At 40.2% G+C, this 14222-nt stretch overlaps 1 protein-coding gene across 4 annotated transcripts in view; it reads left to right on the plus strand.

Moving 5' to 3' along the window:
- LOC306654672 (kinesin-like protein KIF16B) overlaps window positions 1-14222 on the plus strand; it is a gene marked incomplete at its 3' end in the record, with an annotated part of 336888 nt that overhangs the window by 207646 nt on the left and 115020 nt on the right. For 3 of the 4 annotated variants that reach the window (XM_079128488.1, XM_079128489.1, XM_079128486.1), the window contains exons 18-21: window positions 6152-6184; window positions 6526-6579; window positions 8171-9508; window positions 13164-13316. In XM_079128488.1, coding sequence (XP_078984614.1) covers window positions 6152-6184; window positions 6526-6579; window positions 8171-9508; window positions 13164-13316 — 1578 coding nt within the window. The remainder of the gene's footprint in view (window positions 1-6151; window positions 6185-6525; window positions 6580-8170; window positions 9509-13163; window positions 13317-14222) is intronic. The other variant, XM_079128487.1, reaches the window with a different exon arrangement.

Consider the following 14222-nt stretch of genomic DNA (forward strand, 5'->3'; position numbering starts at 1 on the left):
ACAGAATGAAACTAAACCCATATCTCTCACCATGCACGAAACTAAACTCAAAATGGATTAAGGACCTCGGAATCAGACCAGAGACCCTGCAGATTATAGAAGAAAAAGTAGGTCCAAATCTTCACCTTGTTGGTCTAGGACCAGACTTCCTTAACAGGACTCCCATAGCACAAGAAATAAAAGCTAGAATCAACCACTGGGATAGATTCAAACTAAAAAGCTTTCTCTCAGCAAAGGAAACTATCAGCAATGCGAAGAAAGAGCCTACAGAGTGGGAGAATATCTTTGCCAATCATACTTCAGATAGAGCACTAATCTCCAGAATCTATAAAGAACTCAAAAAACTCTACTCCAAGAATTCAAACAGTCCAGTCAACAAATGGGCTAAGGAAATGAATAGACACTTCACAGAAGAAGATCTACAAGCAATCAACAAACATATGGAAAAATGTTCAACATCTCTAGTAATAAGAGAAATGCAAATCAAAACCACCCTAAGATTCCATCTCACCCCAATTAGAATGGCGATTATCAAGAATACGAGCAACAACAGGTGTTGGCGAGGATGTGGGGAGAAAGGTACACTCATACACTGCTGGTGGGGCTGCAAATTAGTGCAGCCACTATGGAAAGCAGTGTGGAGATTCCTTAGAAAACTTGGAATGGAACCACCATTTGACCCAGCTATCCCACTCCTTGGCCTATACCCAAAGGACTTAAAATCTGCATACTACAGAAATACAGCCACATCAATGTTCATAGCTGCTCAATTCACAATAGCCAGACTGTGGAACCAACCTAGATGCCCTTCAATTGATGAGTGGATAAAGAAACTGTGGTATATATATACAATGGAATATTACTCAGCCATAAAGAATGATAAAATTATGACATTTGCAGGCAAATGGATGAAATTGGAGAATATCATGCTAAGTGAGATAAGCCAATCTCAAAAAGCCAAAGGACGAATGATATCGCTAATAATCGGAGGTTGACACATAATGGGGGGGAGGGAAGGGTTAGAGTTAGGGTTAGGGAGGGGGGCAAGTATGGAGGAAGGAACTACTGTATAGAGGGTAAAGAGGGGTGGGAGGGGTGGGGGGAAGGGAAAAAATAACAGAATGAATCAAACAACATTGCTCTATGTAAATTTATGATTACACAAATGGTATGCCTTTACGCCATGTACAAACAGAGAAACAACATGTATCCCATTTGTTTACAATAAAAAAAAATAAAAAAAAAATAAAAATAAAAATAAAAATTAAAAAGAAAAAAAAAATAAAGTGGTAATTTCTATCTGATTTCTGAACTGCGGATTTTGCATTTCAATAGATTCTACCCTTCAGGAGGGAGGGGCCATATCTGTGGCTTCAAGCATCTGGGCTTGATAGTTGCTTTAAATCCAAGCCTCTCCCCTTCTCCATCTCCCTCATCATGTTCTAAAATGAAAGTGTCCCCTGAGGAAAGCCAGTGACTTTTAGGTTCCTCCCAGCTGCTCCCAGCTGTTTCCTGTGCCCTGTGGAGCACTTCTTATCTGTTTGTGTGGCATCTGCTTGTCCCACTCTTTGCCTCTCTTTCTAGATAGTTCCTCCAAAGTCTTTCACCATCTTTCTAAGTTTGGATTACCCATCCTGCAACCAGTTTTCTTAGATAGTACTCATCATTCAGGAGATGTCTTTGATTTCCTGCTCTTTCCTTTAAGACTTGTCTTGTCCTCATTTAGTTTTCTGTTTAATATTGAATCAAGTCCTCTGCTAACACTTGGGCCAAACCCTCTTTCCAAACCCTCAGATGGGCTTTCTGTTCTGTACTTTCCAGGCTCTCACTTCTGGAACCATTGAACTTTCTCTACCATATCTCAAAGCTTGAATGATGCCTAGCCAGTCCTGTTTTCAGTCATTTTTTGGTATCAGTTCTCTTGTCTACTGGCCCTATCAACTATTATAAATAGTATCCTTGACCCTTACACCTTTAACTCCACCACCGTGTCTCTTCACTCTGAGGACCTTGTTTCTGAGCTCACAGAGAATACAGACTTTCTAAGAGAACAACACCCTCAAATCCCATGTCTGCTTTACATTTCTCCTATCCCTGTCTCTTCCTGTCCCGGTGGCAGAACACCCTTTTGCCTTCTCATAGTAACTTTCCTACCTCTACTATGAATCCTATGGGAATAATAGTTAACATTTATTAACTGCTTAGTGTTCATGTATACTCCTCTCTCCTAGTCCATCTGTAGGTGAGAAAACAGGCTTAGAAAGGTTGAGAGATATTCCCATGGTCACATAGGAGCCAGGATTTGATCTGAATCAAACTAATTCCCCAAAACCCTTGCCCATAGCCATTATTCTTATCTTCGCCTACCTTCTTGGAAACCTCTGACCATCAGATATTTTTAGCCTCCTCCCAGTTTTATCCATCCATTCTTTCTCTCTTCCTCTCCCCCTGCCCCCGCAGCTTATTTATTCCAGGTTCAGACACAAGTTTCTTTCATCTGTTAAAGTGAACATCCATCTTCCTAAAATTACTACATCCCTTTTTTCAGTAAAATCACTGAGAAAAATCTCTACCACATATATACTCACGACCTCCATATTCTTCCACTTTACTCCTCAGCCCACTTCAGTCTACCCTAACCTGACAAAGTTTGCTTCAGGGATACCAGTGAACTCCATGTTGCTAAATTCAAGGGTTGCTCCTTGGGTTCTATCTTACTTGATGTTCCTGAATTGTTTGATACCACTGATTTCTTTTCTTTTTGGAAGTATCCTCTTGCCTGTGCTATCATGGATCTCCTCTTGCCTGATCTCTGTGTCTCTCTTGACTGCTCACCTCTAGCCTCATTTGAGGGCCCAGACTTCTCTGCCTCTCTCCACAGTGTGTGTGATCTTTCTGACTTTGCACTAAGCTTCTTTATTCTCATTCTGCCTTGTGTTCTGGGTAATAGCAACCCCTCTTGCAACTTCTATTGCTAACTGCACTCTGGCAAATTCAAGGTCTGTATCCCCATCCTTAATAAGGGCCTAAGGAGCAAGCAACTCTTTGTTGGTCTTCCATTGCCTGCTGGACATCTCAGTTTGGATGACCCTCAGGAATTATTGAATTGAACATATGTTACACTGAGCTTATCTTCCAGAAGGCAGAATACGGTCATTGTGGGAATTAAGTCTTAAGTACTCAGAGCAGTGCCCACTATGAAGGGAATTGGTTGGTAACTTCAGTGGGCATTACCCACTGTCCTGGGTTCTTCTACCCCAAGTACTAGCATAACTACTACTCATGCTACACTGCTTGCCCCCACCCCAGCACACACACCCTCCTTCCCCAGTGTTCCTCCCTGCCTCAGTTTACTGTAACATTGAGAGTGGATTGTAGCATGATGGTGACACAGAGCACCTAATATGCACAGGTGCCCACAGATATTTTCCACGTGTCCTCTTACTTGATCCTGGCCACAACCCTCTGAGGCAGGGTCTGTTCTTTCCTTAAAATTCTATGAAAATGAAGCATCTGAGATTAAGTAACTCATGCGTGGTCTCACAACCACTGGAATTTGTATTAAGATCTGCCAACCTCTTAGCTCAGCCTCTTGGCAGTTATGTTCCTCTTTCTCAAACTTTCTGAATCCAGGCCAGTAACCTGAGGCTCATCTTTGACTCTCTTTTTTGTCACCACCCCTACCAAAATTCAACCAGTTATCAAATTTTGTCACCTTAACCTCCAAAATATCAAAATCTTTGTTCATTTCTTTATTCTAGTTTACTTGGATCCTATCTTCATAGAAGTCTCCTAAGTTATTATATTTCTATAAGTTTCCTCATTTGTCTCATGAATTTCCAAATTGCTACCTTCCATAGGGTATGTGTTCTTCAACAACCCTGTTCCAAGATACTTTTCTGCTACTATCTTAGGGTCAAGATCAAAATCTTTAATATAACTTTCAGTACACTTTCCTGATTGACTTCTATTGATTTGTTCAGCTTCATTTCTTTCTACTTCTCCCATAGCAAACCAAAATCTGGTTTTATTGAGAATTTCTTGAGTTCTCATATCATGAAAGAGAAAAAAATGGCACAGGTATTACCTAGGAGCAGGGAGCTTGCCTTGATTCTAGGCCCCACCAGATTCTGGGATCAGTCTTGTCTATGCATGTGACACACAGATTGTCATAGACCCAGGCCAGAGGCCGTATCTCTCTTACAGACTATATCCTCTTGCTTTCCACATTGCCTAATACTTCAAAGTAGGTGCTCAGTTAAAATGTCACATTAACTATTATAACTCGGATTTTATGACCTCTTTGAGGCCATGCTGCTCCGTAGCAAGAGTTGTAGTGTTTTGCAGCACTGGTTTTAGTAGCAAACTTGGACTCTGCTCCCCATGTCCTCTAAGCCTCAGTTTCCTGCTTTGTAAGATAAGGGTGGTGAATGTGTTAACCTTCCAAGGTCATATTTGGAGTGTCAATCACAGTACGTGCATTTTGGAAATAATACTCAGATGGCAGATTTTCATCCACACTCTCATCTCTTCAAGTAACATTTGCTTAGTGCCCCCTACATATGACATTGTCAAAGCAATGTCTATTGATGGGCTATTGTTCACAGAAAATAAAAATTGAGAATAAAGGTAATTGCATTAGGGAAATTCTCCAGTTTTTAAAAGTATTTTGTCCAGTAATACTTTTTTGCTAGGTAAATAGGTCCAGAAGGACTAAACTGAATAAAAGACAATGATCATATTTTAATTTTAATAAAACCCTGTAATATAATGAAATTTAGACTGGGCTCCATGGTTGACAAATGCTATATATATATGACTGACTTATTTTGTATGGCAATATCTATAGTAAGCTGCAGATTATCTTCTTGTGATAGTAGGATAAATATGACTCTACCAAATTTCAAAGAAGGGTTTAGTGTTTTGCTCATTCATTTGTTTGGTTTTGATACTAGAGATTAAACCCAGGAGCACTTTACAGACAATGCTCTGTATCCCTAACCCTTCTTATTTTTTATTTCCAGACAGGGTCTCACTAAATTACTTTATGTCTCACTAAGTTGCTGAGGCTAGCTTCAAACTTGAGATCCTCCTGCTTCCACCTCCTGAATTGCTGGGATTACAGGCGTGTGCCACTGTGCCCAGCTACTGTGTATATTTTGTATCATGAAATTGAGAACTGCTCATAAAATGAGTTAATAGAGGGTGTTTTGGAAGCATGGTGTAATGGGTTCAAATCCTAACTCCTCACATATTACCACTATGACTTTGAACAGGTTCTTTAAAATATCTGAGCTTTTGATTCTTCTGTAAAATGGACATATTCTCCTCCCCTAAGGTTTCCTGGGAAGACATAATGTGTAATGTGTAAACTAGCACAGTACCTACTACGTCAAAAATAATTCCATTCTACTTACAAAAGCAGTCAGGTATCTTGCTCTCAAAAACAGCCCAAGTTAAATTGTAAAGAGATCTATTTGAAACATTTGATTGTTGTAAAAGTAACTCTGTTGCCGATCTGGATTTGCACATTAGCCGAGGAACACAATTTATAGTGAATCTTTCCATAGTTCAGCTTTTCACCTATATATCTCTGCTACCTACTATAACAAAAAAATGTGTAAGTTTAAGAATTAATAGTTCATGCTGTTAAATAGTAATAGTGAAACCTCACAATAATTAATATTTGAGAAATCAACCTGTGCTATAAATATTTTAGTAAATTTTAAAATTCCCAACAACCTACCTTGCTTTATTTTTCTACCAGTGTGAATTTTTTAACAATCTCCTAACCTCCAGTAACTCCTATATCATGTAACTACTAATTATAGGTGAATCTTGATGAACCTTTATGTCCTATAACTATCTATGAAATAGTAAAAATATGACTGCTGTTCACAATTTTTATTGCTACTCAGTTATTATCAGTACTATGATTAACATGAGAAGTGTACAGAATATAACTGTGAACTATTTGGAGTGTTTGCTGCTTTATAAAATTATCGGGAAGTAGAATATTTATAAGAAGTCATTTCAATTTGTGCATGGCTGTTGTCTTTAAAAGTGACTTACTGCTTTTCTCCTGATGTTTCCTCCTGCTAAATTTTCTTAATTGATGTCTGTGCTCTCTCTTTCTCTACCTCCCTGGCAGTCTTTTCCCCATAAAAGGACCCATCTGTCTAAGGTAGAGATTCTCCATTTTTACATACTCATCAGTGACTTAGTTGCATAGAGTAGACTTGCTTATCACTTATAAATTGCATTTAATTCTGCCTTTTCAAATGCAGAGGTGCTTCATTTGTTTTTCTTTAAGTCAAATCTGTTCTCTTCAGACAGCATTCAAGCACCCAAAAGTACATCTAATTTCTAATCATAGTCATAGAGCAAAGAATGTGTTTTAAACTTGCTAATCCGTGGTAATTTAAAATAATACTTGGAAAACTGATGCTCTCTGTATTATGTAACTGTAAAGAGAGAGAAAAGTGCTTTCAGAAAAGTGACTTTATTTTTCTTTGATGTTATTAGACTTGAATTTGAGCGGCAACAGCGTGAAGAACTTGAAAAATTAGAAAGTAAAAGGTAAGATGTGCTGGGTTTGAGTTCTGCTCTGTGTTCACCTCCTGCACTGACTTTCTATGTGCCTGTTTCAGCACCTCTCTCTTGGTCTTTGTCATTTACATGTCTAATGGCTGTAAGTGATTTCTTTTTAACTGGTTGAGATTACTTTGTGTTTAATTTTTTTAAACAGCTCATCTTCAAATACTTGTGAGAAAGAAAGGGGAATAGAATCAGAAAGCAGATTTAATACACCAGTTTTTTTTTTTTTTTTTTTTTTTTTTGGTGCTAGGGATTCGAACCCAGGGCTTTGTGCTTGCCAGGCAACCACTCTACCGACTGAGCTATCTCCCCAGCCCTTAATACACCAGTTTAGTACACCAAATATATATTTGTTTCAGCTTAACTCAAAAACGTGTCTTCTCTCAATAGGCTTCCTTGAGTTTTTTTTTTTTAATTATTATTTTTATTCTTAAAAAGCTGTAAGAATGAAAGAGTTAATGAATGCAACATCAAAACTTTCTTGTTACTTCTCCATTTTACACACTCTTTTCCTTATATTGTTTGTCTGTTTGTATTTTCCTGTCTATAATTTGCCTGTTTTGCTCACTTTTCTTTTGTGGGATATGACCAGGGATGTGTGTTTCTGGCTATTTGATTGATTTGATAAGTTGTTTATATGCTCTGGAATAGTCTTTGTTGATAAAACTGTATTTTCTCCTTTTTTTTTTTTTTTCTTGTACTATTTAACAAGCCAAGAAGTAGATAAATATTGGAATAGAAGCTAAGGCCATAGGGAATCTGCAAACTAGGCATCTATTTTCTAGAATCTGTAGTGTAAATGTTACAAATTAATCAGTTTAGTTTCCAGCAACATACAGGGAAGATGTTTGGTGAGACAAGAAATGCAGGCCATGCTCTTATTCTGTGTCCTTGCTTTGTAAGCCATGCCAACCTCCCAAAACTTGATTTAACACCCAGTGAGGTTTTTGCACTCCAAGAGAAAACACAATGTGTAACCCCTAAAACTGCATTTCAGAGTTCTAATGGAAACTCCAGTTATTTTCAGTGTTATACATTATTAAGCAAATATTTGGAGCCATTTGATGATCACTGTTTATTCTAAACTAGTGATTAAATGCTGAGTAACAGATAGTTATTTGAGATGAAACAATGAATTATTATCTCGACTTTGATATTTGAATCCAAATAGTTAAAGACAGCATAAGCATTTTAATGTTATCTTGTTACTGAATGTCTGTTAAGTTATAGTCATTGGACTGAATAAAATTATTCACATTTAAATTTAAATTGGACATGGTGCTTTCTCTTTGAGCTCAGGGGGCTTTTTTAATTACATCATGTGTAGCATATTATGATTCTAAGCTCCATAAAGAAATTATATCAGAGGCTACTTCAGGAGACCAGGCAGATATGTCAGGCAGACGATATGCTGTTGAAAACTTGAAAGGAGGGAACTTTCTCCTGTTTTATTTTAATGAGGGATTTGGCTTTGTGTTGCATATGCATTTTCAGAACATTCCAGTTAGGGAAAAGTTAGAACAACATTTGAACATAGAGATCAAATAATGATCAGTCAATGTTTGCACTGTAGGAAACTCATAGAAGAAATGGAGGAAAAGCAGAAGTCAGATAAGGCAGAGCTGGAGCGGATGCAGCAGGAGGTGGAGACCCAGCGCAAGGAGACAGAAATTGTGCAGCGCCAAATCCGCAAGCAGGAGGAGAGCCTCAAACGCCGCAGCTTCCACATTGAGAACAAGCTCAAGGATTTGCTAGCAGAGAAGGAAAAGTTTGAGGAGGAGAGGCTGAGGGAGCAGCAGGAAATTGAGCTGCAGAAGAAGAGACAAGAGGAAGAAAGCTTTCTGCGTGTCAAAGAGGAGCTCCGTTGGCTCCAAGAACTCAACAACAGTGAGCAGGCTGAGAAGATTCAGATATTCCAAGAGCTGGACCGGCTCCAGCGGGAAAAAGATGAACAGCGTGCAAAGCTGGAGCTGGAGAAAAGGAGACTGGAAGAGCAGGAGAAGGAGCAGGTGCTGCTCGTTACCCACCTGGAGGAGCAGCTTCGAGAGAAACAAGAGATGGTTCCATTGCTGCGATGCAGCGAGGTCCAGCGGGCAGAGGAGGAGAAGAGGGACCTGGAAGACATCAGGGAAGCCCTCCTGAGGGCCAGGGAGGCCCAGGCAGGAGGGGATGAGGAAGATGGTGAGCTAGAAAAAGCTCACCTATGTTTCTTGGAGTTCAAGAAAAGGCAGCTTGTCAAATTAGCTAACTTGGAGAAAGACCTGCTCCAGCAGAAAGACCTCCTGAGAAAAGAAGTCCTAGAAGAGCAGGAAACCCTCCAGCATTTAAAGTGTGAAAACGAGGAGGAATCTAAGTGGTTAGCAAAAAATGATGCTAGTGTCACAAATGTCTCACATGTGGCTCGAGATTTAGAGAAAATAAAGCCAGCAGAGTACAGGCTACAGTATAAAGAACGCCAGCTACAGTACCTCCTGCAAACTCATTTGCCAGCTCTGTTGGAAGAAAAGCAGAGAACGCTTGAAATCCTTGACAGAGGTCCTCTGGGCTTAGACAACACTCTTTATCAAGTAGAAAAAGAAATGGAAGAAAAGGAAGAGCAGCTCCTGCAATACCGAGTCAGCGCAAGCCAGCTACAGCAGCTCCAGGCCACCTTCGAATTCACTGCCAATGTGGCACGACAGGAAGAAAAAGTAAGGAAGAAGGAAAAAGAGATTCTAGAATCACGAGAGAAACAGCAGAGGGAGGCACTGGAACGTGCAGTGGCCAGGCTGGAGAGAAGGCACTCTGCTCTGCAGAGGCGCTCCACCCTGGGCCTGGAGACAGAAGAGCAGAGGCAGAAGCTTGCTAGTCTCAACAGTAGCACCAGTGCCCTGGGAGCTCAGCAGGAGACCCTGGAGAAGGACCAGGAGAGGTGAGAGTAGGGTAGGGAGAACATGGCTTACAATAGGCACCAAATGATTTCTTGCTTTCTATTCCTCATGGAGTTTCTGTCTTTTTTATTAAGTGATTTTTTTTAAACATTATATTCTCTGATACTTGGGCAAATGCTTATTTTTATCAAACCTGAGAAAAATACCCTTACACATTCTTTTGTTTCTCTGTAGGATCCTTGTTTTGGAATAGTTGACCTAAAGTTAAATAAATCGTAATTAAAGTCCTTTCCCATTGCTCCTCTGACCTACGGCATTTATGCTTTAATAGTTTGATAAGTGCAAAAAGGCTGAGAAAACTACTGCCTTGATTCCCCTTTTACTTTCCCCCTCCCTGCCCCTCACTCTGTTTTTCCTTCCTCCTTCCCCTTCTGTCTTCTCTCCCTTTCATTCCCTTCCTTTGCCCCTCTTTCCCTTCTGCACTCTTTCTTTCCCTACTCTTCTCCCTCCCTCCATCCCTCCTTCCTTCCTGCTTTCCTCTCTACTCCCCTTATCCCCTCTTTCCTTCTCTCCCTCTTTCTTTGCTTTCCTCCCTCCCCCTCATGTCTTTCCCTGTTCCCACCCCTGCCCTTCCTCAGTAATGGCATCACAGCTTCTCCCACAGCTTGCACTTGTTACAATAAAGCATCATCCCTAAAATTCCTGCATTGCATCTAAGGTATTGATTCCCACAACCTGAGGAGAACTAAAATCCAGTACTTCTTCCACCCCTCATGATTAAAATATTTGAGAGGAGGCCTCAGGACTCTATTAGAAAACAACCAAACCAACAAACAAAACTAGCTGATTCTGAACACAGGTTGATACTCCAGCATGCTAAGACTTTTGGAAGGGCCTGTGACAACTTGGTGCACAGCATTCCCTGGTTTGGAGACCAGGGAGGCATCATACCCTGGCTCAGCCCTTCCTACCTGGATGACATTGATGACACTGGGCAAAGTCATTAATCTTTGGACCTCAGTGTCCTGACCTATACAAGGGGTTGCTTGAGATCAGAGGTCTGTGCATTTTCTTTTACCTCCAGGCCCTTTGGGCAGTTAAGACCTTAACTGAAGCCCAGGTTAGAGGACCTGGAACAGCCCTCTCCAACCCAAGGTCACTTTCTGAGAGGGGCTCCAACAGAAGTAGTCTGCTGCCTTAAGATTTCAGCTTTCATTTGGCAAAGGCATAGGTTTACCTGCTGATGACAACGTTAGATCTACTTACAAATATTACTGTAGCCCATCATATTTTCTGAAAATGTCAAAACAACTTCCACCCAAATGATCAGTTTATACTGTGGATTATATTTACAACTGCTCTCTGGTAATCCCTTTAGGCAAAAGAGCAACAAAATAACAATAAAAAAGCATAACGCTATTATTTCAGAGAAATAGGTTGGATGTTTAAGAAAATGATTGCAGGTGTGTTATGTAAATGAAATTGCTGGACAAAGCTTCAGCCCCAGGAAATTTGAAGTAGTGGAGGGCACGCTCTCAATTTGTATCCTACAGTTTGCAATAAGAATGAGTCCTGAGCCTTTAGCTTAATGTTACTGGCTTTTGTCAACCAGCCATTTAGTGTTACCTCTTTATAAGAGTAGAAGTAAGATTGTGATTTTCATGGAAGTGATTTCCCAGCATCAGCATTCTTTCAGAAGTCACACAAATGAGGCCCTGAGCATCACTGAGTTCTGGTGAAATAGACTTTGCTAAGATATAATTTAGGCCGTGAATCTGGACTCTGTGCTCTGTCTGTGCTGCCCCTGGAGTTTGCTGTGGGTCTTTCCATTTTGTTTTACTTTCTCTGTGGGTTCTCATGGCTAAGTCAGGACTAGCTGTATAGCCTGACTTGGCCCTTGTGAAATTCCACAAGTATGAAATATTAAATTCATGTGGGACCAGATTGGACAACAGTATACTGAGCTTGGCTTTCCCGTGGGTTTCTCAGTGCTTTATACACAAGGTTTAATTTTTTTTCACTGTCTTCTTTCCACTACCTGCTAATTCTTACAGCCCCAATAACATGTATCAGGCAGCCCCACTAGAAAAACCCCTCCATCGATATAGCAGGGACAATAGAGGAAAACTGTTAATGCCCATATTTAATCACATTTTCTTATCAGAGTCTTTTCATAATGATAAATATATTCATGTTGCCACTCACACAGTGAGTGGACTGCATGTAGCCTTTAGTCTTTCTACTGACCAGGTAGCTGCCATGCAGGCAGGTCACTTCCCAGGAAATGTCTTTCTCAGGATGCCCTGTTTATCTCTTGCCACCCATATACATTTCATTCTGTCTCTAGGTCCCCACTTGAACCTCTTTTGCTCTGTCGAGTTTTTCCCACTGTCTTGAAGAATGCCTCAGAACAACCCCAGCAGGCATCTTCTTAACTGTGAACATTGCCAATTACCTGTGTACAACCTGCTTTTTTTCCTTTCCATTTCTGAGACCTTGTTGATACTGTTCCCTGATCCTTTGCTGTCCACCTGGCCCCTCACATTACTCTTTTATTCTTTTCCCCTCCTGCTTTGGAAATACTGTATGCCCTGCAAATTGATACTCGGGAAGTACCTGCTAATCACTAGACAAACGAAAACCTGAGTTAAGCTGAGCCTCCTATGGAACCCTTGACTGTGTCCTCTAGTGACCCTGTGATCACATCTCTGTTAGTTAAAAATTTGACTTTTCATGTTTAAGATAGAGCAGTCAGGTTGCTGCTGGTGATATCAGAGGGCTGGCAGCATCCTGGTGTGTTAGCATTTGATTTTTGGAGCTGAATGAATTGAAAGATTAGTTGGCTCTCATTTGGTCCATAAAGAAATTGAGATCTAGAGTGAAATAACTTCACAACGTGACTGGGTCTTATGTTCCCTGGGGACATATTTCTTAGTTAGCTTGGCCCTCATGTAGGCTGATGTTCCTGGATTCAAGCATATCCAGGTCAGTGGAAGAATGGCCTTACACATAGTTGACCTCATATGAGAAGTATCACTTATCACTGTAAAATAATTTTCTGGTTCCACAATTCATGATTATTTTAATTTCTTATGGGACTCAATCTGCTTTCCTAGGTTGGTCTTCTCCTCTTTCTCTTCTCCCTCCCTCTGCCTTCACTAAAGTGGTTGGTTTTCATGGCATAGCTCCTTCGCCTTTGTTGCTTTTTATGTACCTGGAGTATCTGCCACCGTCACTTCCGAAGCCCACATTATCCCTGGCTTTTGAAAACTCAATTTATAACTGCCAGACCATGAATTTCCTCCTAGATTGGTAGTTTGTAAAAGCTCTTTAAGCATAAATTTCTTTGTCAAGAGAAGTATTCAACAGAATCCACAACCAACTCTTATTGAAGCAGGAGTTAGAGGAATCAGAATTCTACACAGCTATCTCCAAGGATGTGCTTGGAAAACAGTACAAGATATCTTTGCCCTTATTGGTCCAATTCTTCAACTTTTGAATACCCCTGGAAGTGCTGATCTTACCTCATATGTTGTCTTATAGGTGTGCAGCACTTTTTCTACTAGAAAGTCAAGCTCTTTGCATGTAGAGTTTTTGTCTGAATCCCCTGGTGTTTTTAAAACAATATCCTACTATAGGGAATATGCTCCATAAATTCTGTTAATGAACGAATTCATGTGATTCCCATCTTTGTAGGTTAGGACATGAAATCCAGCAACTGAAGCAGAAGATTTGTGAGGGAGACACTGTTCAAAGAGGTGACCGTGGGACTCTGGAGAGTAAGGCTGCTGCTTTCAACTTGCCACCCAGTGCTGAAAAATCTCACCTGGCTCCCCTGATGGACGCCAGGTACTCAGTATTAAACTGATGATGCCATGCTTTAATTTGATTTTATTTGATTTAGTGAAACATGTACCAGCCTTGGACAGTTTGCCTATGGAGGGGTCTGGGTCTATCAAAGGCAACAGTAATACTTGCGCATGCGAAGTTCTCTGTCTTTTGCCAGTTGATGCCTGAATGGTGGGGGTAGGGATGAAGTATCATTTGAACTTAATCAACACCTAAGAATGGGTCAACCAGATCCAAGGCATCTTGATGCAGATGGTTTGTGTGAGAAGGTAAATTAAAAGGTGCAGGAAAACCATCTCATCTAGAACACAGTGATGCAAGACCACAATGAAAAGACATAGAATTAATTGAATTACACAGAGAAGGACTTGTGCTAGCTGTTACTTTATGTAAGTATTGATTATACTTAGATGGAATTTATTATGAAAACTGTACTAGTATATTCGGAATGACCATGAATATAACAAATATATGATGTTACTGTAATAAAATGACATTCATTATAGGTGGCATTGTGAATTGCTCTGTGGCTTGGAGCTCTCAGATATATCAGCTTAATCATTCTTTGCCTAAAAGAAAGCAGCAATCATTTTCCTCCACCCCATCTGTATCTTGGGGACATTTCAAACTGGGTAGTCCTGAGGCCTAGATAATTAGGAGTTAAGTATTTGGAAATCAAAATGTGTTCAGAATGACATGAGCCTCTATAGCCCCTTCTATCTAGGTCTGTTGTCCCCTGTCCCCCCGTGGGGCTAGTTTAAAATTTTAGTGAAGGTCAAGGGAGATAATTTGTGAATACCCTTGGCTCATGTTCAGTTGCAAGTGATTTTGTTTTCAATACTGAAAGGTAAATACTGTACTTTATTTGGGCTGTTCTGTCTAAAATATTAATCTTTTTACCCAGCA

This window comes from Sciurus vulgaris (assembly GCF_902686455.1).
Source record: "Sciurus vulgaris genome assembly, chromosome: 2".
Lineage (NCBI taxonomy): Eukaryota > Metazoa > Chordata > Mammalia > Rodentia > Sciuridae > Sciurus > Sciurus vulgaris.